General features: G+C 37.9%; 1 protein-coding gene across 1 annotated transcript in view; it reads right to left on the bottom strand.

The window, feature by feature from the left end:
• The window catches only part of LOC109276536 (complement factor H), a 111195-nt gene that overhangs the window by 61503 nt on the left and 26026 nt on the right, over positions 1 to 23666 (bottom strand). Inside the window, exons 4-7 of the mRNA XM_053908993.1 lie at positions 19496 to 19572; positions 17802 to 17993; positions 14674 to 14844; positions 7167 to 7337 (exon numbers count right to left, since the gene is read on the bottom strand). Coding sequence (XP_053764968.1) covers positions 7167 to 7337; positions 14674 to 14844; positions 17802 to 17993; positions 19496 to 19572 — 611 coding nt within the window. The remainder of the gene's footprint in view (positions 1 to 7166; positions 7338 to 14673; positions 14845 to 17801; positions 17994 to 19495; positions 19573 to 23666) is intronic.

The following is a 23666-nucleotide window of genomic DNA, read 5'->3' as shown; positions in this document are numbered from 1 at the left end:
AGGCCAATATCCTTGATTAATATGGATGCAAAAATTCTCAATAAGATACTAGCAAATCGAATTCAACAGCATATAAAAAGAATTATTCACCATGATCAAGTGGGATTCATTCCTGGGATGCAGGGCTGGTTCAACATTCGCAAATCAATCAACGTGATACATCACATTAATAAAAGAAAAGATAAGAACCATATGATCCTGTCAATCGATGCAGAAAAGGCCTTTGACAAAATTCAGCACCCATTCTTAATAAAAACCCTTGAGAAAGTCGGGATAGAAGGAACATACTTAAACATCACAAAAGCCATTTATGAAAAGCCCACAGCTAACATCATCCTCAATGGAGAAAAACTGAGAGCTTTTTCCCTGAGATCAGGAACACGACAGGGATGTCCAATTTCACCACTGTTGTTTAACATAGTGTTGGAAGTTCTAGCATCAGCAATCAGACAACAAAAGGAAATCAAAGGCGTCAAAATTGGCAAAGATGAAGTTAAGCTTTCACTTTTTGCAGATGACATGATATTATACGTGGAAAATCTGATAGACTCCACCAGAAGTCTGCTAGAACTGATACATGAATTTAGCAAAGTTGCAGGATACAAAATCAACGTACAGAAATCAGTTGCATTCTTATACACTAATAATGAAGCAACAGAAAGACAAATAAAGAAACTGATCCCATTCACAATTGCACCAAGAAGCATAAAATACCTAGGAATAAATCTAACCAAAGATGTAAAAGATCTGTATGCTGAAAACTATAGAAAGCTTATGAAGGTAATTGAAGAAGATTTAAAGAAATGGAAAGACATTCCCTGCTCATGGATTGGAAGAATAAATATTGTCAAAATGTCAATACTACCCAAAGCTATCTACACATTCAATGCAATCCCAATCAAAATTGCACCAGCATTCTTCTCGAAACTAGAACAAGCAATCCTAAAATTCATATGGAACCACAAAAGGCCCCGAATAGCCAAAGTAATTTTGAAGAAGAAGACCAAAGCAGGAGGCATCACAATCCCAGACTTTAGCCTCTACTACAAAGCTGTCACCATCAAGACAGCATGGTATTGGCACAAAAACAGACACATAGACCAATGGAATAGAATAGAAACCCCAGAACTAGACCCACAAACGTATGGCCAACTCATCTTTGACAAAGCAGGAAAGAACATCCAATGGAAAAAAGACAGTCTCTTTAACAAATGGTGCTGGGAGAACTGGACAGCAACATGCAGAAGGTTGAAACTAGACCACTTTCTCACACCATTCACAAAAATAAACTCAAAATGGATAAAGGACCTGAATGTGAGACAGGAAACCATCAAAACCCTAGAGGAGAAAGCAGGAAAAGACCTCTCTGACCTCAGCTGTAGCAATCTCTTACTTGACACATCCCCAAAGGCAAAGGAATTAAAAGCAAAAGTGAATTACTGGGACCTTATGAAGATAAAAAGCTTCTGCACAGCAAAGGAAACAACCAACAAAACTAAAAGGCAACCAACGGAATGGGAAAAGATATTTGCAAATGACATATCGGACAAAGGGCTAGTATCCAAAATCTATAAAGAGCTCACCAAACTCCACACCTGAAAAACAAATAACCCAGTGAAGAAATGGGCAGAAGACATGAATAGACACTTCTCTCAAGAAGACATCCGGATGGCCAACAGGCACATGAAAAGATACTCAACGTCGCTCCTCATCAGGGAAATACAAATCTAAACCACACTCAGATATCACCTCCCGACAGTCAGAGTGGCCAAAACGAACAAATCAGGAGACCATAGATGCTGGAGAGGATGTGGAGAAACGGGAACCCTCTTGCACTGTTGGTGGGAATGCAAACTGGTGCAGCCACTCTGGAAAACAGTGTGGAGGTTCCTCAAAAAATTAAAAATAGACCTACCCTATGACCCAGCAATAGCACTGCTAGGAATTTACCCAAGGGATATAGGAGTACTGATGCATAGGGGCACTTGTACCCCAATGTTTATAGCAGCACTCTCAACAATAGCCAAATTATGGAAAGAGCCTAAATGTCCATCAACTGATGAATGGGTAAAGACATTGTGGTTTATATACACAATGGAGTACTATGTGGCAATGAGAAAGAATGAAATATGGCCCTTTGTAGCAACGTGGATGGAACTGGAGTGTGTTATGCTAAGTGAAATAAGTCATACAGAGAAAGACAGATACCATATGGTTTCACTCTTATGTGGATCCTGAGAAACTTAACAGAAACCCATGGGGGAGGGGAAGGAAAGAAAAAGAGGTTAGAGTGGAAGAGAGCCAAAGCATAAGAGACTGTTAAAAACAGAGAAGAAACTGAGGGTTGATGGGGGGTGGGAGGGAGGGGAAGGTGGGTGATGGGTATTGAGGAGGGCACCTTTTGGGATGAACACTGGGTGTTGTATGGAAACCAATTTGACAATAAACTTCATATATTAAAACAAAACAAAAAAAATAAATGAAATCAGTAAAGTTTCAGGCTACAAAATCAATGCACAAAAATCTGATGTTTCTGTACACTAATAATAAACTATAAAAAAAGAAATTAAGAAAATAATCCCCTTTACAATAGCAATCAAAACAAATAAAATATGTAGGAATAAATCTATCCAAGAAGATGAAAGGTCTGTACCCTGAAAACACTAGAAAATGAAGAAATAAATCAAAGACACAAATAAATGAAATATAGTCCATGTTCATGAATTGGAACAGTTACTGTTAAAATGTTCATACCACCTAAAGTAATCTAGAGATTCAATGCAATTCCTATCAAAATTCTGAAGGCATTTTTCACAGAAATAGAACAAACAACCCTAAAATTTATATGTAATCACAAAAGAATCCAAATCGTCAAAGGAATCCTGAGAAAGAAGAACAAAGCTAGAGGCATCATGCTTCGAGGTTTCAAACTATATTACAGAATTAGAGTAATCAAAACAGTACAGTATTAGCATCCAAGATGACACATAGCTCAACAGAACAGAACAGAGAGCCTAGAAATAAACTCATACATTTAAGGCCAGATAGTTTATGACAAAGAAGCCAAGAATATGCCGTGAGGAGAGGACAGTCTCTTCAATAAGTGGTGTTGTGGAAACTGGACAGCCACATACAAAAGAATGAATCTGGAACTATCTACAACATACACGAAAACTAACACAAAATGGACGAAAGACCTAAAAACATAAAACTCCTGGAAGAAAACATAGGGGATAAGTTCCTTGACATTGATCTTGGCGATTATTTTGTAGAATTCACACCAAAAGCAAGGCAATCCAGGCAAAACTAAACAAGTGAGACTGCATTAAACCAACTACTTCTGCACAATAAAGGAAACCATCCACAAACTGATGACTAGCCTAATGAGTAGGAGGAAATATTTGCAAATCATATGTCTGATAAGGGGAAACATCCAAAATATATTTTAAAAACTCATATAATTCATTAACAACAATAACTAAAGGCCCAATCTGAATAACACATGGGCAGACGATCTGGACAGACATTGTTTCTAGAGAAGAAACACAGATGACCAAAAGGCACATGAAAGATGCTCAACTTAACTTATCATCAGAGAAATGAAAATCAAAACCACAATAGGATATTACTTGATACTTGTTTACATGGCTTCATCAAAAAGAAAAAAAAATGTTAGTGAGGATATGGAGAAAAGGGAGCATTTCTGCCCTGTTAATGGGAATGTAGATTGGTGCAGCCACTATGAAAACGGCATGGAGGTTTCTCAAATAATTAACAGAACTACCATATGATCCAACAATTCCACTTCTGGGTATTTATCTGAAGGAAAGGAAAACACTAACTGAAAAGGACATATGTGCCCCATATTCACTGCAGCATTATTACAATAGTCAAAATGTGGAAGCAATCTAAGTGTCCATTACTGGATGAGTGCATAAGAAACTAGGATTATTATTCAGCCAATAAAAGAAGGAAATGTTGCCATTTGTGATGACATGGATGGACTTGGAGGGCACCATGCTAAGTGAAATAAATCAGACAGAGAAAGACAAAGACTACATGAGCTATATTTGGAATCTAAAAATACCAAACTCTTAGATAAAGAGAACAGAGTGGGGGTTGCTAGAGGCAGGGCCTGAAGGGCAGGAGAAATGGGTCAAGGGAGGTCGAAAGGTACAAACTACCAGTAATAAAATAATAAAATGATGGGGATGTAAGGTACAGACAGCATGGTGACTACAGTTATTAATACTGCATTGTATATTTGACAGTTGCTAAGAGAGTAGATCTTAAAGGTGCTTCCACAAGAAAAAACATGTTAACGATGTGGTGATAGATTTAACTACAACTGTGTTTGAAGTCATTCCACAATATATAAAAGTATCAAATCATGTTGCACATTTGCAACTAATATAATGTTATATGTCGATTATATCTCAATCATTCAATCATTCAGTATTTTTATTATAATTGTTTTACACATTAAGGTCTGTTTCATGTTGATGATAGGGTCTTTTGATTTGAAAATTCATTTTGGAGTTATCCCTAGAATTAATATGGAGGCCACTGACCTACTTTTTGTATCATAATGTATTCATATATTATCCAGCGTAAGTGCAGTACACCTGTACAACCAAATGTGGTATGGAAAGGAAAGGAATAGAACTATAGAGACAAAAATACCTGGAAAAGAGTAGAGGAAACATTCCCCAGGAAAAAAGACAGTACTCTGTTGAATTGAATGGAATTTTGTTACATGGATGGTTTTGGAAAATTCTACAGTGTCTTTTTCTCCCTTCAAAAGGAGGAGCCTAATTCTCCTCCCTTTGCGTATGCAGGACTTAGAGACCCACTTCTAAAGTCTAGATATGGCTAAAGTGACAGTGTGTGACTAGTTTGTAAATGGTATGGAAGCTTCTGCCGCTCTCTCTATCGGATCATGAGCTCTGGAGAAAGTTAGCTGCCGTTCGTGAAGCCTATGGAGATTCCCATGTGGTAAGTTACTGAAGCTTCCTGCCAAAAGCCTTATGAGTCAGCCGTCTTGGAGGCAGATCCTCCGGCCCTACCAAGCCATCAGGTGACTGCAGCCTAGGTCAACATCCTGACTGCAACACAAGAAGTGCCCGGCTCAGAACTAGCTAGCTAAGCCACTCCCAAATTCCTGACCCACAGAAACTCTGAGAAGATAAAGGTGTGTTGTTTGAAGCCAATATGCTTTGGGGGAAATCTGTTACACAGAAATAAAGAACTAATATATTAGGTGTTCAATGACACTAGCCTTACCAAATGTTTTATTTATTTATTATTTATTTTGATTATGACAGCTTTATTCATAATTGGTAAAACGTAAAAACAACCAAGATGTCCACCAGTACACGAATCTAATGAAGAAACCGTGATATATCCAGGCAATGGAGTATCATTTAGAGCCAAAAGAAATGACCTCTCATATCATGAAAAGACTTGGAGGAATCATAAATGCATATTTCTCAGTATAAAAAAAAATCTGAAATGAGACCCACTATATGACATTCTGTTTGCAGAGACTGAGCAAGGGGAGGAATCAATAGGTGGAGCACAGAGGATTTTTAGGGCAGTGAAAAGCTCTGTATGATCCCATAAAGATGGACATTTGTCTAAACCTATAGAATGTACATCAGGAGTCAACTCTAAGGTATACTACTGACCTTGGGTAATTATGATGGATGAATGCAGTTTCATCAATGTGAAAACATACCATTTGGGGGGGGTTGTTGATAAATAGGGAAGGGATGCATGTGTGGCAGCAGTGAGTATATAGCAAGTTTCTGTACCATCCTGTCAATTTGGCTGTGAACCTAAAATTTATTAATTTATTTACTTATTTGTTTACTTGTTTTAATTTAAATTCCAGTTTGTTCACACATAGTGTAATATTAGTTTCAGGAGTAGAATTTAGTGATTCCTCACTTACATACAACACCCAGTGCTCATCACAACATGTGCTGTCTTCAATATCCATCACTTATTTAACTATACCCCCCACCCACCTACCTCCCCTTCAGCAACCCTCAGTTTTTTCTCTATAGTTAAGAGTCTGTTTCTTGGTTTGCCTTTCTCTATTTCCCTCCCATGTTCATCTGTTTCATTTCTTAAATTCCACATATGAGTGAAATTATGGTATTTGTCTTTCTCTGACTGACTTATTTCATTTAACATAATACATCCTAGCTCCATCTATGTCATTGCAAATGGCAAGAGTTCATTCCTTTTGGTGGCTGGGTAATATTCCACTGTAAATATATATGACATGTTCATTATTCATTCAACAGTTGATGAACATTTGGGCTCCTTTCATACTTTGGCAATTGTTGATAATGCTGCTCTAAAAATTGGGGTGCATGTATCCCTTCGAATCAGTATTTTTTTTATCCTTTGGGCAAATACCTAGTAGTGCAATTGCTAGACCGTGGGGTAGCTCTATTTTTAACTTTTTGAGGAACTTTTATATTGTTTTCCAGAATGGCTGCACCAGTTTGCATTCCCACCAGCAACATAAGAGGGTTACCCTTTCTCCACAGCCTCACCAACATCTGTTGTTTCCCATGTTGTTAGTTTTAGCCATTCTGACAAGCGAGAGGTGACACCTTACCATAGCTTTGACTTGTGTTTCTCTGATGATCAGTAATGTTGAACATCTATCCTTTCCTATGTCTGTTAGCCATCTGGATCTCTTCTTTGGAAAAAATCGATAAAGAAATTACCAAACTTAATGCACAAAAACCAAATAATCCAGTTAGGAAGTGGGCAGAAGACATGAAAAGACATTTTTCCAAAGAAGACATCTATATGGCTAACAAGCACATGAAAAGCTGGTCACCATCACAGGCAGGAAAATACAAACAAAATGGTTTAGTTCAGATATTAGAATTACATTAGTTAGAGAAACTTATATTCATACACACATATTTAACATCAAATGGCATAAAATAGTTTTTAATTTTCAAAAATGTGATTTAGACCATGCTTAAAATTGTCTACTTTGAAAGGAATGTCTCTGTAGCCCCTGCTTTACACACACAGTAAGGTAAAGATTTGGATTTATTGTGTCCCCATTTTTGTTGCTGTTGTTTAAGAGACAGTAATTTCAGAATTAAGAAGTAGGTCAAGATATGTAGGGAACTTACCACATCTTGGCTGAGGTACCCAGACAGTTTTAGTACATGTTGCCATTTTTTCTCGGTTTGAAGGATAAAAGCCAGGTTTACAATTATATGTGATTTCATCTCCACTTCTGTATCTGATGCTTTGGGGCGTGTAGTCACCATTTTGAATATTAGGAGAAGGACATAAGAATTCTGGAGAAAAAAGGACATGTGGATAATGTTGAAACCACTACCCATTAAAATAATCAAGTACATAAAAATATAGAAAGTGGATATTATTTTTTTTGTCCCTACCACAGCAAAAATTGGTATTATAATGAGGATAGTCTTATATCCTTCCCACCATATCACTCATGTCCCAGTACTCTATCTCTTATCTGCTGTATTTGTGCACCCCTGGACTCTTGAATCCTCTTTCCCTAAAGCTATAACATACATCCTAATATTCCATATGTGGCAATAAACTCACGACAAATCACTTTAACTCTTCTTTCCAACTATTCTTCAACTTCCTTGGCATCTGTGGTTCTCATAGGGACTATTTACAAATGGCCTGAGTCTCTTCCTTCCAGACACTTAATAGGAGTGCATATCCCTGCACATTTGAAGGAGACATGGCCCTGTGATTTGCATAGGACAAGGAAATGAATGTAAACTAACATGTTTCCCTTTAGGGAGGAAATTTTAAAAGCCATTGTGTGAATTTTTATGTTCTTATTTCCACAGCTGCAGGGATGAAGGAAAGTCATGGAGAGGTGATGTCTATATCCCTTGATTCTTACAGCTAATATAATGAGCAGAGTCCCTTCAGACCTACATTGGAAGTGAGCATAAATAGGAAATAAACTTTAATTTATTAGGCTATTGCAATCTTGGGATACATTTTTCTTACTGTAATAGAATAACCTAGTCCAGGGTTTGGAGAAAACCTATTTTATGTAAAGATAAAAGGTCTCTGTCCCAACTACTCAGCATGAACATAGTCCTAAAAGATACACAGACAAATGAACATGGCTGTATTCCAATAAAACTTTGTTTACACAAAGGGCACAGCCTGGATTTGATTTTCAAACTATAATGTGCTCTCCCATGACCTACTTTATCTTAATTCATAAAGCTCTTTCTCAGTTCTTTCCATCAACTTTTCTGTACCTCATCAATGGAACAGTTTGCAATACTCCTTTTCTTTTTCTTTTTTTTAAATTTAAATTTTATTTTTTACTTTACATCTAAATTAGTTAGCACATAGTGCAACAATGATTTCAGGAGTAGATTCCTTAATGCCCCTTACCCATTTAGGCCATTCCCCCTCCCACAACCCCTCCAGTAACCCTCTGTTCTCCATACTTAAGAGTCTCTTAAGTTTTGTTCCCCTCCTTGTTTTTATATTATTTTTGCTTCCCTTCCCTTGTGTTCATCTGTTCTGTGTCTTAAAGTCCTTACATGAGTGAAGTCATACGATATTTGTCTTTCTCTGAGTGACTAATTTTGCTTAGCATAATACCCTCTAGTTCCATCTATGTAGTTGCAAATGGTAAGATTTCATTCTTTTTGATTGCAGAGTAATATTCCATTGTATACATATACCACATCTTTATCCATTCATCCATCGATGGACATTTGGGCTCTTTCCATACTTTGGCTATTGTTGATAGTGCTGCTATTGGGGTGCGTGTGTCCCTTCACAACAGCATACCTGTATCCCTTGGATAAAATACCTAGTAGTGCAATTGCTGGGTTGTAGGGTAGTTCTATTTTTAATTTTTTGAGGAACCTCCATATTGTTTTCCAGAGTGGCTGCACCAGTTTGCATTCCCACCAGCAGTGCAAAAGAGATCCTCTCTGTCCACATCCTGGCCAACATCTGTTGTCGCCTGAGTTGTTTATGTTAGCCATTCTGACAGGTGTAAGGTGGTATCTCACTGTCGTTTTGATTTGGCAATACTCCTTTTCTAATAAAATATCATAGCTTTAAACTATTGTTGAAATGTTATATAACCATTTATATTGGTGCCATGGTTGACATTCAGCATTGCCAGAAAATCATTTATATTCTCCCAAATTACTTCCTATTCCATTTCCCAAAGTAAGTGACTCATGATTCCTTATTTTCTTCAAAAGCCATCTAACACAATAGCTCCTTCATTGACAAATAAATTCTTGCATTCACAAAAAACAATTCAGACCACAAACTGTGGATTCCCTAGATTTCTTTATAACATGCTTTTAACTTTGGCTATATCTGTTTTAAACTTTAGCCTTTCCCTTACTCTGATGATAAGGTGTTTTTTTCATATTCATGTTAGCTTTTCAAAACTTTAATCTCCTGTAGACCATCTCCCACAGAATAAACCATTGTTTATTCCTTCCCTCTCTCTTTTTGTCTACGATTCTCTCTTAAATGGATATGCAAGCTTCTCTAATTTTAAACCCTTTGTTCTCTCAACCCTTTGTTCAAGGTAGTTGATGTACTACCTTCTCCTCTCCTTCACAACAAAGATCCTTCAAATATCATCTTACAATTAGTATCTCCAGTTTTCAACCTCCCATTTATTCTTCAATCTACTGCTATCTCTGGCTTCTGACATCCCCAACAGGCTGGTGGTACTCAGACAAAAGTCACCAATATCCTCCAATTTCCAAATGCAAAAACTCTGTATTGCACATATCACAGTGCCTGGTACTATAGACCATGGGCTCCTTAATTATTTATTGAACTGAAATAGATAAAAACCCTCTGTAATATTTGACACTGTTGATCACTGACTTCTCGACATTCTCCAATGCCTTACATTCTTATGTCTTCCTACTACTCTTTAATTTTGTCTGAACGGTATTATTTTATTTTATTTCTAGTTGCCCTCACCCTCCTTCCTCTGCTCTACTTAATTTTAGGCCCTGTCTACTTCTCAGATCTCATCTCCTACCAAGGTCCCACTTACTCTCTATACGACCAACACAATAGCCTTCTGTCTGGTGTTCACACATGCCAGGCTTATTCATATCATTTGCACTTTTTATTCCTTATTTCTTGAGTGATGCTCCTCTAGATCTTCCTGCTGACTCTTATCACCACCTCAGAAATATCTTGCCTGAAGACCCAACAAGTATTGTCTGTATGAATGAATAGCTATGCTTTACAGTTGGTTCTACATGAGTATTTGTCCTTGATTTTGTTGTTTGCTTCTTCACAATCTCTCTGTGAATCAAGACACTTCAATGATAAAAAGCTATCATCATTACGCTAATAACTCTTCAGTGAGATCCAAATCCATATATCCAACTGAAGCTTCACATTAGACAGGTCCATGTGAATAATTCAAAGGCATATCCAACTAACTACATGCCAAAATAAATCAACTTTTTCTCAATATATGCTTTCCTCCTGTGTTCAACATTTTAGTTTGTGACACAAAAACCTCATGACAGGAGCCTGGAAATTTATGCTACCTACGTTCTTCCCCTTCATTTCAATATTCATTCACACAACACATTCTATAATCTTATAATTATTGCTTATATACCTCCTACTCTTCATACCATGCTTCCACTGTGTACATCCATCTCCTAGAGGTATTATCAAAGTCTTAATTGGTCTTAAATTTGTACTTCATTCCTCCAGAATAAGCTTTAATAAGTCTCTATTCCAAACATGATAATATACTTTTTAGCAATGATTATAGTAGAGAGAATTAAATATGTGAGTACCTAACACAAAGTTTAAGTATAATATCTCTACAGTGCCTGATTTTAATTTACACTACCCTCAGATGAGCCTTAAATGTGCTTATTTACTTTTATTTTTTCTCCTCACTTTATTCTGCTCTATCATATTTTCATAGACTTATTGCAGTGCAGTTTATTATATCCTGATTTTTACTTCATACTGTGGCTTAACTTAATTTTGAATTCAAAAGCTACAAGATATAAAAAACAAGAGTTTTATTAAGAGGCCAACAAAAAATATTGGGAGGATTTTGTTAAATAATTAAGAAATAAGATCTTCACGTGATTACTCTTGAGCAGTGGACATAAATCACTTAATAAATTGTAATTCCCTACTTTCATAATTTCCATTAAAATAAATGATGTTAGTAAAACATTGCCAGGGCACGTGCCTCTATCCAAAATAGTACTGGAGAATGTCTGCATGTGTGGGGTCACATTTTTTCCTACTGTTAGATACCACCAGTAAGCATTTGAAATAAGAACAATAATTTAATGCTAGCACTCTATGTTGTTCGTCATCAGAAAATCTGACTTGTACAGAGAACAGATAGATTTGGAGCAAAGGTGGCTTTTATTTAGCAGGTCTTGGTACTTTTAATTATTCCTATAAATGATTTGCTGTCAGAGACTGGTTCTTATTAGACAAAGAGACCAAAGTTTTGACAAATCACCTTCAAACAGAACCCCTGAAGGGCGCCTGGGTGGCTCAGTTAGTTAAGTGTTCAACACTTTATTTCAGCTCAGGTCATGATCTCATGGCTCGTGAGATTGACCCCACAGTGGGCTCCATGCTGACAGTGTGAAGTCTGCTGGGGATTCTCTCTTTCCTTTCTCTCTGCCCCTACTCCCAGTCATGCGCGCGCGTGCTCTCTCTCTCTCTCTCTCTCTCTCTAAGTAAATAACATTAAAAAAAAAAAAAACCTGACACATAAAATCATAAACCGGATGGAAGAAATTTTAAGTATTTTATCCTAGGTTATTGTATTTTAATTTTATTTTAGTTCCAAATTTATTATAGATTTGGAGAAAGCAAGATCTATAGATTTGGAATTCATCATTACCAGCAGGTAGATCCTTCTATTGTCCTAGGAAAATAAGGAGAAGCATTTGTGATATACTAGCTAAGGTACAATGTAGAGTACCTTTTACTTTTAAACTTATTTTTAAATGTTTATTTATTTATTTTGAGAGAGAGGGAGTGCACGCACGAGGGCGTGGCAGAGAGAGAGGGAGGGAAAGAATCCCAAGCAGGCTCCATGGTGTCAGTGAAGAGCCTGATGCAGTGCTCAAACTCTAGAACCAAACTGTGAGATCATGACCTGAGCTGAAATTAAGAACGGTATCCTTAACTGACTGAGCCAAGAAGGTGCCCCTGGAGTTCCTTTTAATAAAAGACTTCTCTGTATCCAGTTAATGTAAAACACATTTCAATAAAATTAACCACTGTTGTAACAGAGAGTGCATGCTTATTTAATTTGGGGTGAACCATTCTTTATTTATCTTGATCATTAGTAAACTGTTTTGTGAAAGAGAGTATCCAATCTTAGTGACATCTCTCTCCCCAAAGAAAGGAGGATTCTAAGGCATCCTGTCTTGAGTTTTTGAGTTATACAATTGACTAAGAAAATGAAAAACAAATTCTAAAAAGAAAATGTTTTACAAATGTGGGATCTTTACTGTGTGTGTGTGTGTGTGTGTGTGTGTGTGTGTGTTTGTGCGCGTGCGCGCATGTGTGTGGTGTAGATGGGTCAAGTTTCAAGTAAGCCTAGGAATTGTAGCAACACATATGGGAAAAACAGATTTCCCACATTAAAACAAATATGTGCTCAGCAACAGCTTTAAGCAGGTAGCTATGTGACCAAGAAAAAGAACTAACTAGACAATTTCTATGGAGCAGTCAGGCTATCCTAAGTCCTATGTCAAAGTAAAACTGAATTCAGATCCTGACGTCTTACTTAGAAGTAAATTTCACTGAAACCTGGAACGATGATTTATTCTAATGTTCACTGAAATGTGGAGTGATTTATTCTAATGTTTATACAGGACAAAGGGCCTGATATAAAGTAAGTGGTTTATAAGTTATATTTTGACGACTGGATGGATAATTTAGCTCTCTAAATATTTAAGTCAGGCTCTGGAAGTAAAATATACGGCGGAAGTTAATGCCAGAGGACTTGTGCACCCACTTTCTTTGAGTAGGAGCCACAAATGCCATGAAGCCAAACAGCTGGACTCCACACACGATCAGCTGATCACAGATCTAATGTGGGTGATCACTGTCTTCTCTTCACTAACCTCTTTGTAAAATATTTTCTTAACAATGCCTGAAAGTGGAGGTCACTCAGTTGTAGGAGGATATATTTTCCAAGGAGCTACTTGTGGACTCAACCCCAAATTTTTTTCGGGGGGTTGGGGTGCCTGGCTGGCTGAGTCAGTACAGCATGTGACTCTTGATCTCAGGGTTGTAAGTTCAAGCCCCAGGTTGGGTATGGAGCTTACTTTTTAAAAAAAAAGGTAAAAAAATTTAAAAAAAATTTTTTAATGTTTATTTTTGAGAGAGACAGAATGTGAGTGGGGGGAAGGGCAGAAAGAGAGAGAGGGAGACACAGAACGTAAAGCAGGCTCCAGGCTCTGAGCTGTCAGCACAGAGCCCGACACAGGGCTCAAACTCATGAACTGCAAGATCATGACCTGAAGTCAGACGTTTAACCGACTGAGCCACCCAGGTGCCCTCAACCAAAAAATTTTTTAAAATAAGAACAAAATCATTCAAAATCTAACTCTAGTTTTTGTAAGAGAGGATCATTAAACAAGGTTTACGCATGGAATTATGAATCATATGATTAAAAGTTCAGAGAGCTCTTAAGAGTTCAACTCTTCTCACCATCTCCCCACCTACCCTGGGCCACAATATGACCATATCTATAAAAGTCACCCTTTTAGAAAGGCACTTGACCTCTGATTTCATGTAGGATAGCACTTGTAACTTGTTTCACTCGCTGCTGCAGCCCGCATCCGAAGTTAACGCACCCTTTTCCATAAATGTTTGCAAACAGCTCAACACAGTTGTTACCGTGCGACATGTAATAGCTGTACCTTCTCGCTATTCTTCTAATGATATGATGTCTTAAACTCAACCTTTTACAGTTTTGCATCTGGACCACGATAGTTTGAAACTCTCTCTTTTCAAATGAGGTAGGCTAAGTAGAACACAATATTACAGACATAACTTTTGGTGGCACGAAGCACAGTTGACGTGGATTCTACATCTGCACAATATCCCCCATTAGGAAGCCTAAAAGAGTTTGGTGGGTGCCCCCTGCCACCCACCCCCCCGCATCATCATCACTATTGATTCATATTACACCTGTGCTTAGTGAAATCTCTAGTTATTTCCACTTAATTCCATTGTTAATTGAGGGTTCCCTCATATGGCATTCATCTCATTTACTTTGCAAAGCTAACTGCTGGGCTTTAGAAGAGCAATCTGTCTGAGAAGTAATCACGCCTGGGGAGCCTATTATTGCCCTGGCTCTGCTCTAGACTTGATTTTTGACCGCAGACCAACTACTTAACGAGCTATTGAACTCTTCTGTTCCTTTTATGTCTATCTTCAGAACGAGAGAATTATACCAAAATTAATTTTTGCACACATAAAACGTTAAGTATATCGTATTTATAAGAGTTGGTTCTTGTCAACATTAACGCTCCATTGTGAGAAAAAATAAACTGCTTCACTGTAAGGAATATATGAATGAAAAGAATTGATAAAATATATAGAAAGGAAATATAACATTACCTTTACATGAAGGGGTTGGAGTCCATCCCGATGCAGTGCATATGGCATCTCCTTTACTACCGTATTCATAACCCTGGTGACATGTATACTGAAATCGTTCGTTTTCCTTGTAAGTTTTCTTCAGAGATGCAGCATTTCCATTTGCGATTTCTGGCTTTTGGCAGGAAATTTCTAAATATAAGGGATTAAATTCCAAAATGTTTGTTATATATTAAAAAGCCATGTCTAAGACATAGTTATATTAAAGATACAAGTTTTGTTTCCTTTAGGCAAATCAGACAACGAAACAAAACTTCTATTTTGACATGGTTGCTTGAATTATTTACCTGTTGTTCTTAATTTTGATTTTTGAAATAAGGTAAAATTCTGATTAAACTTCTGTTGCTAGGGTGCCTGGGTGGCTCAGTTGCTTAAGTAACTGGCTCTTGATTTTGGCTCAGGTTATGATCTCATGGTTCCTGGGATCGTACCCTGTCTGTGGCTTCCTGCTGGCACTGTAGAACCTTCTGGGATTTGGGGCGCCTGGGTGGCGCAGTCGGTTAAGCGTCCGACTTCAGCCAGGTCACGATCTCACGGTCCGTGAGTTCGAGCCCCGCGTCAGGCTCTGGGCTGATGGCTCAGAGCCTGGAGCCTGTTTCCGATTCTGTGTCTCCCTCTCTCTCTGCCCCTCCCCCGTTCATGCTCTGTCTCTCTCTGTCCCAAAAATAAATAAAAAACGTTGAAAAAAAAAAAAATTTAAAAAAAAAAAAAAAGAACCTTCTGGGATTCTTTCTCTTTCTTTCTCTGTCCCTCCCTTACTCATGCTTTCTGTCTCTCTCTTTCTATCAAAAATAAATAAATAAATAAATAAATAAAAATTATGTTGCTTATTTTATTTGCTTTGAAGATAAATTAGTCCTCTTCAAGTAAATAGTGGCCAGTAATGATACCAACTATATATATATAATTGGGTATAGATATATAGGCTTATTGTGATAAATATTTTCACCGAATGACTTGTAAAAATTATGTATTTTCTAGTTATCGATAATAGAGTCATAATTGGCATAACACTTTGTCAAAGAAGTTAATTTAACCTACTGTCATTATATCTATGAATTACATCTTCTGTTTTTGTGGCTTACCATCCATCCAAATTTTCTGTCAAGAAAACCCAAAAACTGGCCATCATATTTGCCCCCATCTTCTCTCAAACATTTCCCCCTGGGATTATGGCAACAATAACTAATTTCCCAGATGCTATTCTCGCACCTCTGTAATCTATTTTCCTGTTTGTAACTTAATGACTGTTTTTCTTGTCCCTTCATCGCTCCGTTGAAGGATTCCACTGAAATCCTCCATCGATTCCCAATTCAGTCTGAATAAAAGCCAAATTCTTCAGCATGATATGGAGCACCTTAGAACCTTGCACTGGCCTATCTTCAAGCCATCACTGACCTACCCCTGCTTGCGTCCTACACAACGGCCTCGAAGACATGGAACAGGGGAGCTTCAGGCTCCTGGAAGCCTCACTGCATTTGTACCTTCCTCTCCCTGAACTTCTCCTGACTGATATACTTTCCCCCCACTCAACTTCGTTGGAAAAAGTCTCATTCTTTCTTCAAAATGTATCTTATGCATTAGTTATTCCAGTAAGGTTTTACTAAGCACAGAAATTTAGGTTTTTTTTCAATTTTATTTATTTTGAGAGAGAGAGATTGAGAGAGACAGTGAGATAGAGAGATAGAGAGAGAGAGAGAGAGAGAGAGAGAGTGAGTTGGGGAGGAGCAAAGACAGAGGGAGAGAGAGGATCGCAAGCAGGCTCCACCGTGAGCGTGGAGCTGGATGCCAGGCTCCATCTCATGACCGGGAGATCACGACCTCAGCTAATATCAGGAGTGTGATGTTCGACTGACTGAGCCACCCAGGTGCTCAGAAATTTAGTTTTAAGGGGGAAACCCCATCTGTGAGCCTCTGGGGTATACAGTATTTGCTGTGCTGAATAGAAATATGATTGCCATTACTGACTTGAAGAACTAATATTGTTAGAGAGAATTTTTAAGACCAGAAATGCTTTCCCTGCATCTCATTATAGGATAGACTAAACTAAGAAAGTGTGAATTTTAGATAATGTTAAAAAAATAAATATGCCAAATAAGTATTGGTAAAATGAAGTATGGCACCTCTAAGTAAACTGACCATAATGTTTTATTACAAAAGCCTGATCACCATACTGGTCATGATGCACTGGTTAGCAGTATTATAACTAAAGAAATCTTTTTTTTTTAAATTTTTTTTAATGTTTATTTATTTTTGAGACAGAGAGAGACAGACCATGAACAGGGGAGGGTCAGAGAGAGAGGGAGACACAGAATGGGAAGCAGGTTCCAGGCTCTGAGCTGTCAGCACAGAGCCCGACGCGGGGCTGGAACTCACGGACCATGAGATCATGACCTGAGCCGAAGTCAGACGCTTAACCGACTGAGCCACCCAGGCGCCCCTATAACTAAAGAAATCTTGACTTGCAGTTTACTATAGAATTTTTTTTTAAGAGGCAGAAAGTTATTTAGTGAATTCAGTTTAGTTCCACAATATTTCTCTAAACTTACAGTGCAAATATAAAATAGGACCCCATTCTAGAAGTGTTATTCAAGAACAGAATGTTATAATGATGTATCAGTAGAAATAAATAATGACTTTTTGATCTTACAAATTAAAAGAAAACCTGTTCTGTAGGCCAATATTAAATCTTGCAGCAGAAATGGTTAGTATTCTGTTTGAGCATGAAAGCCCATTACAATTTAATTATGGATAAGACCATGGAATTTGGTTTCAGATAACCTAGGTTTGAATCTTAACTCCACCGTTATGCCATCATAACCTTGGTCATGAGATGTAAGTTTTTTGCCCCACAATGTCCTCAGTTATAAAATAGAGGTGAAAACAGTGTATAAATTACAGTCATTTTGAAGGTAAAATGGAATGTAAAGAACTTAGATCAATTACTGACAAATAGTAAGTGCCCAATAAATGTTAGTTTTAATGTTATTAGTATAACTGGTATTATTCTATGCATAATATTTAAAAGTGCAAATTTTCATGAGAAAAACTAAAACTGTCCGATCCCATGAACAGTAAACGTATCTTACCCACACATTTTGGGCTTTCTCCACTCCAAACACCATTCGTTGAGCAATGTATTTCTGCAGGCCCAACAAGCATGAAGCCTGAATTGCACGCAAACCGTACTACTTGTCCAAAAGTATATTCCTTGTCTAGGTCCAATGCGCTACTGGTCAATCTCCCATTCTCTGGATGTGTCACTGGTAAACACTTAACAACTGAAAAAAATAAATATAACTTTTCCTAATAGAATTTGACAACTTTATTATGAAAAATATGTATATATACACATACAGGTATAAAGTCACTAACAAAGAAAGATTGGGGGAATTACTTAATTTTTTTAAAGAAGCATTTAATAAACCTGTTTGTTGGATATAAAGGCTTATAAATTAAAAAAAACACCAATAAGCTTATCTCTGATTATTTTCTATGAGAGTGGACAAAGAAAAAATTATTTCTTTGAATGTCAGTTTACATTTTTACAGTAACAAATAAATGTTCCTTAAATAATTGAAAAATATAAAGGTTGAGATAATTAGATGAAATTTTTCACTTAAGCCCTAGGATAATATAACGCTGTATTCCTAAAAGGTATAAATGCAAACTTTCTGATTCTATTTCTTTCAATAGATAAACAGTCCTTAATTTTCCTTCCTCTCCCACATCAGTGCTCAAAATAATCTGAGTATTCCTTTTGATTTTACTTAATATTTTCCAATACCTTGTAGGTTATGGCATTTAAACTTTATTTTAGAGTAGAATCATCCAGGATGCTCATTAAGATGGAAATTCTATGGCTATCTCCCTGTGCTATTACCGGAGATACTGATTTAGTAGGTTTTTAGTAACCCAAAATTTCAGCATTAAACAAGCACCTCAGGTGATTTCAGTGTAGATGTTCCTTAAAACATTAGATCTTTCCTCTCATTCCCGTAAGTTCTCTTCTTTAGGTAACAGGACTTTTGAGTGATCACATTCCCACTGGCCCTCCTCCTTCTCCTCCTCCTCCTCCTTCATCCTCCTGGTCCTCTCTCCCTCCCCCTTTTCCTCATTCCCTCCCTCCTTCCCCCTCTCTCTCCCTCTCTATTTACTTCTCACCATGGAACTAAGAAAGACTACTCTGACTCATCTATTTCCATGATGACTAGAGAGACTGGCATTACTAGCCCAAAATTTAGAAACAGGATCTACATTTTTCTCATTCTGACTCTTGGCTTTATGGATCAGTAAGAAAAGTAGAGCTCTTCCTTACTTCCTGCCTCTTTTCAGTAAGACTAAGACCACAGGAAAATCTCCTTTGTCATGCAAGAGGGGAGAGATAACTGAATCTGGTCTCCATTTCAGATGTTATTGACAATCTCTGCATTTGGGTGGATATTGGTTGAGTATGTATTCATTAGTAAAGCTGAAATTCTGATCCTTGTGCTATTTCTAGTGTTTAGAATCCAAAAGGAAAGGAAAATAGGTTTTAGATTTCGTAATCTCTAATACTTTGAATACATTAGATCAGATGAAACTGCATTCACATTTGGTCAATAAAACACAAAATAACGTAGTAATAAAAAGCTTAAATATCCATTCTATGTTAGAAGCCACAAAAATACTGAATCAAAAATATGTAATTACAAACTTTAAGCATTATTTTAATGTAGATATCTCAAAAAAGTCTTAGTTCTTTTAAATATTTGAATGTATTTGTAAACAATTTTACATATACCTTCACATATAGGAATATCATTGGTCCATCCATCAGATTCACACTCACGGAAATTGATGCTACCTAGCATCTGATACCTGAAAACCAAAAATAACAGAGTGGTGAGCTAATGTGTATTTATATGCAATATTAACTTTGATACATTCTGAATGCCCAGGAACTCCATTTCAGAGAAAATTAGAAGCATATACACTTCCTTCCTCTCTCCCTTCCTTCTTTCCTTCTGTCTTTTCTCCCCTCCCTCTTACTTTTTCCCTTCCTTTCTTTCTCTCTTTTCTTTCTCTTTCTTTTTTTAAAATTTCTATCTTTCCTTTTTTTAAAACTTGTGTGTTCTTTTTGTAAGTATATGAGATGAATAATTTTTTTAAGTTTATTTATTTTGAGAGAGAGACAGAGAGAGAAAGAGAGAGAGAGAGAGAGATGGGCAGAGAGAGAGGGAGAAAGAGAATCCTAAGCAGGTTCCCCATTGTCAGTGCAGAGCCTGATGCAGGGCTCAATCTCATGAACCGTGAGATCATGCCCTGAACCAAAATCAAGAGTGGGACACTTGATTCCGAGGGAGAGGGTCCAACAAGGTGGAGAAGTAGGGGGATCTGAAGTTCTCTCATCTCTAAAACAAAGCAGTGTTGAGGCCAAAGGACCTTGAACTCCAAGAGTCCATGGCAAAGTGACAGAGATGCTTCCAGGGACCCACCGTGACAACCTGACGGGCCATAGGTGCATGATTGCAAACTGGGAGAGGGAAAATGAACGGAGGAGAGGGATCCCCTTCTGCGGAAAGTAAAGGGAAGAGAAAGAGAGTCTGGGGATGCATAGGACTCTATCTGGATAAGAGGAAAACCACAGACTGAGACATAGAAGGATCCAATCTCGAACTCAGGGGCTTCCTCCAGACTGGGGCCAGGCCAGTCATCCTATTTGTGTACCTGGGGAGGAGGGGAGCCAGCCCTGGGCTTGGTAACTAGTTCAGAGGCCCACTCCCCAGTGGGAGAAAGCAACCCACTCCCTGGAGTGCTGTGGGAAGAAGGTATATATCCACTTAAAGGAGCAGCACTTTCCCCCAAACCAGGGCGGAGGGAGTGGGAACCTTAAAGATATAAGGGGTTAATTCCAGCCAAGCACCAGGGAGGCAGGGGCATGGGGGGGACCAGGACAAACCACCTCATTTGCGCCAGAGGCACAGTGAAGACTGCTTGAAAAGAGTGGTTTGAGAAACCTGGTCCATGGAGGAGAGACTGGGGTGGCGCCATTTTTCTCTCCATCACCAACAAGGTGGGGCTTCCGGTAGGGGAGAGGGGCTTCCGGTAGGGGAGTGGGGCTTCCGGTAGGGGATAGGGGACCCACAGGGGAGGTAGGATCCACCCACGCCAAACCACACCCCTCTGCGCCTGGTAACTGCCTATCTACCAGAGCGGGACTCACATGGAAGAACCCAACGGGTCCTCCTTGAGACCAAGGCTGTTGCATTGCTTGATTTAATTCCCCGGACAATTTTTATTATATAGATATATTCTTCCTTCCCTTTCTCCTTGTTATCTCTTCCCTCCTCTAGTCTGGTTCCTCTGGTTGTTGGTTTGCTTAAGCAGATATATTTAATCTATTCTCTTGATACATGTTCTATACTTCTTCTTTATTTTCCTTTCTCACTCTGGATTAAGCCATATAGTTTCTCTGTCTGGACAATTTTCTTTTCTCTTCTTTTCTTTTCTTTTCTTTTCTTTTCTTTTCTTTTCTTTTCTTTTTCCCTGCCTCCTTCTTTATTTTCCTTTCTCTCTCTCTGGATTAAGCCATGTAGTTTCTCTGTCTGGTCAATTTTTATTTTCTTTCCTTTTTCCCTGCCCCTGTCACTTCTCTCTTTGTATGGGATAAGGCCTCTTGCATCAGCACCACCTCCACCCTGTTATTTACTTGTAGCTGGTGTTTCTGTTTTTTCATTTTTGGGGTTTTTTTTGTTTGTTTTGTTTTCTGTTTGTTTTTTGCTTGTTTGTTTTCCTTTCCAGGGCTACTTCAATGAACAAATCAAGGCACACCTGGTAGAGGGTCCAAAACACCACTAGAAATAGGGAGATAAAGTAACCAAAGTCACAACAACAGAGAGCAAGTAATGCTCTCCAAAAAAAACATCTTCTGAAAGCCCAGGCCCTGGACACTGGCCCCTCTTTAATAGAGTAGCGCTCGCAGGTGCAGGGCACATAACAAGCTTTTAAAACTCATAAGGGACAGAAAACTAGCCAAAATGATGAACCAGAAGAATTCTCCTCAAAAAAAATTCCAGGAAGAATTGACAGCTAAAGAATTGATCAAAACAGATATAAACAATATAACTGAACAATAATTTAGAATAATAGTCATAAGATTAATTTCTGGGCTTGAAAAAAGCATAGAAGACAGCAGAGAATCTATTGCTGCAGAGATCAAGGAACTGAAAAATAGTCATGATGAATTAAAATAGTGGGACACTTAACTAATTGAGCCATCCAGGCACCCCTTTCTATCTTTTTTAAGCTTCTTTCTTACTTAAGAAAGGCACTAAGGGGCGCCTGGGTGGCACAGTCGGTTAAGCGTCCAACTTCAGCCAGGTCACGATCTCGCGGTCCGTGAGTTCGAGCCCCGCGTCAGGCTCTGGGCTGATGGCTCGGAGCCTGGAGCCTATTTCCGATTCTGTGTCTCCCTCTCTCTCTGCCCCTCCCCCGTTCATGCTCTGTCTCTCTCTGTCCCAAAAATAAATAAAAAACGTTGAAAAAAAATTTTTTTTTAAAAAAAGGCACTAAATCTTCAGGCACACGGACTAGGAATAATCATAATCCTTGGTTCATGACACAAACTCATTACAATTTCGTGCTAAATATCCTCTTATGTTTTTCACTGAGTTAGTCAATTAGTTACACATTAACAATGTTATAACCTCCTTGAACTACCACCAAAACCAAAAACCAAAAACATGATAATAACCAAGAATTAACAATATGTTACCCTTCTTCTGCTCTTGTTCCATACTCCTACCCTCCACAATTATGACATTTTTGGAACATTTGGGGCTTTTTACATAATCAAGGATAGTACTAGCCAACACAGCATGTGGTATATTTTTAACACTTGTCTTCATTTTCCTGTCTCCATCCTAGGCATTTTTTAGAGTGTGGTCATTGAGTCAGGTTTCCTTATAAATCCTATTCAATGTCAAATTTATCTAACTGTGGAACCCATCAAGCCAGTGCTGAAAATCCTAAATGCTCTACTTGCATGAAAGTTCCTTGGGGCAGATGCAAAATGTACAATCATTACTAGAGGCTTTAGAGCAAAGCAAATCATCCTTCTTAATATTTTTTAATATTACAGTGGACAGCAAGAAGCAGAAATCTTTTTCTTAAAAAATAAATAATGGGCAGGATTTTGATAATCACAAGAGATAATTTTGAGAACGGGCCTCTCCTAAACTTCTAAATAATTCTACATAGACAAATGTTTCCTTTGTCTGCAAATAAGGATTGCTTCACGCATTACATAAGTAAAACAAACAAACAAACTTTCTCCCTCAAAAAATACTTCGTATTTCTCTGAATGTTACTGTTTGTTCCTAATTCTCTGAAGGAAGAAAAACTTTTAATAGATTAAATGAGAATCACAGAACTTGAAGTCAAATAATTACTCTATGTTTTTTTCATATAAAGGAAAAAAATAATTGGCTATTAAAATTTCTTCTTTGTCTCCTCTACTGGTACCCTGCTCCAACATAGAAAGTACTTTCCTGGTTAACATTTTCCATCTACACCAGAAACCCACCTGTTTTAGGTGGGTGTTTTAGGAATTCTGCCAAATTCTACACAAAACTGCTTATGGCCCATATACATAGGGAAAGGGGGAAGAAAAAGAGCTTGTCCAAATGTTGGTACTTGGGTGAAAGTAATAGCTTATGTATCAGCAACCCCAGCTGGGCAAAATAGCAGAAAAACGTTTTGCAGAGTGCTTCTTTAAAACTACCTACCTGTAGGATACTGAAACTAGATATCCATATCAAGTATCCTGATAAGTGGCTAGTATTCAGCTAAATAGGTATTTAGCAGAGAAAAGGTGGATGGGGACAAGGGATCAAAGAGGGTCGGTTGACTAGCAGAAACCATGGGTGCAGTAAACCCATTCTACATTGTTTCCACAACTAGGACAAAAGATT

The sequence above is a fragment of the Panthera pardus genome, unplaced genomic scaffold (assembly GCF_024362965.1).
Source record: "Panthera pardus isolate Hobbes unplaced genomic scaffold, ASM2436296v1 HiC_scaffold_21, whole genome shotgun sequence".
Lineage (NCBI taxonomy): Eukaryota > Metazoa > Chordata > Mammalia > Carnivora > Felidae > Panthera > Panthera pardus.
Note: the sequence above shows the minus strand (reverse complement) of the source record. Positions and strands in the feature narration are given on the sequence as shown.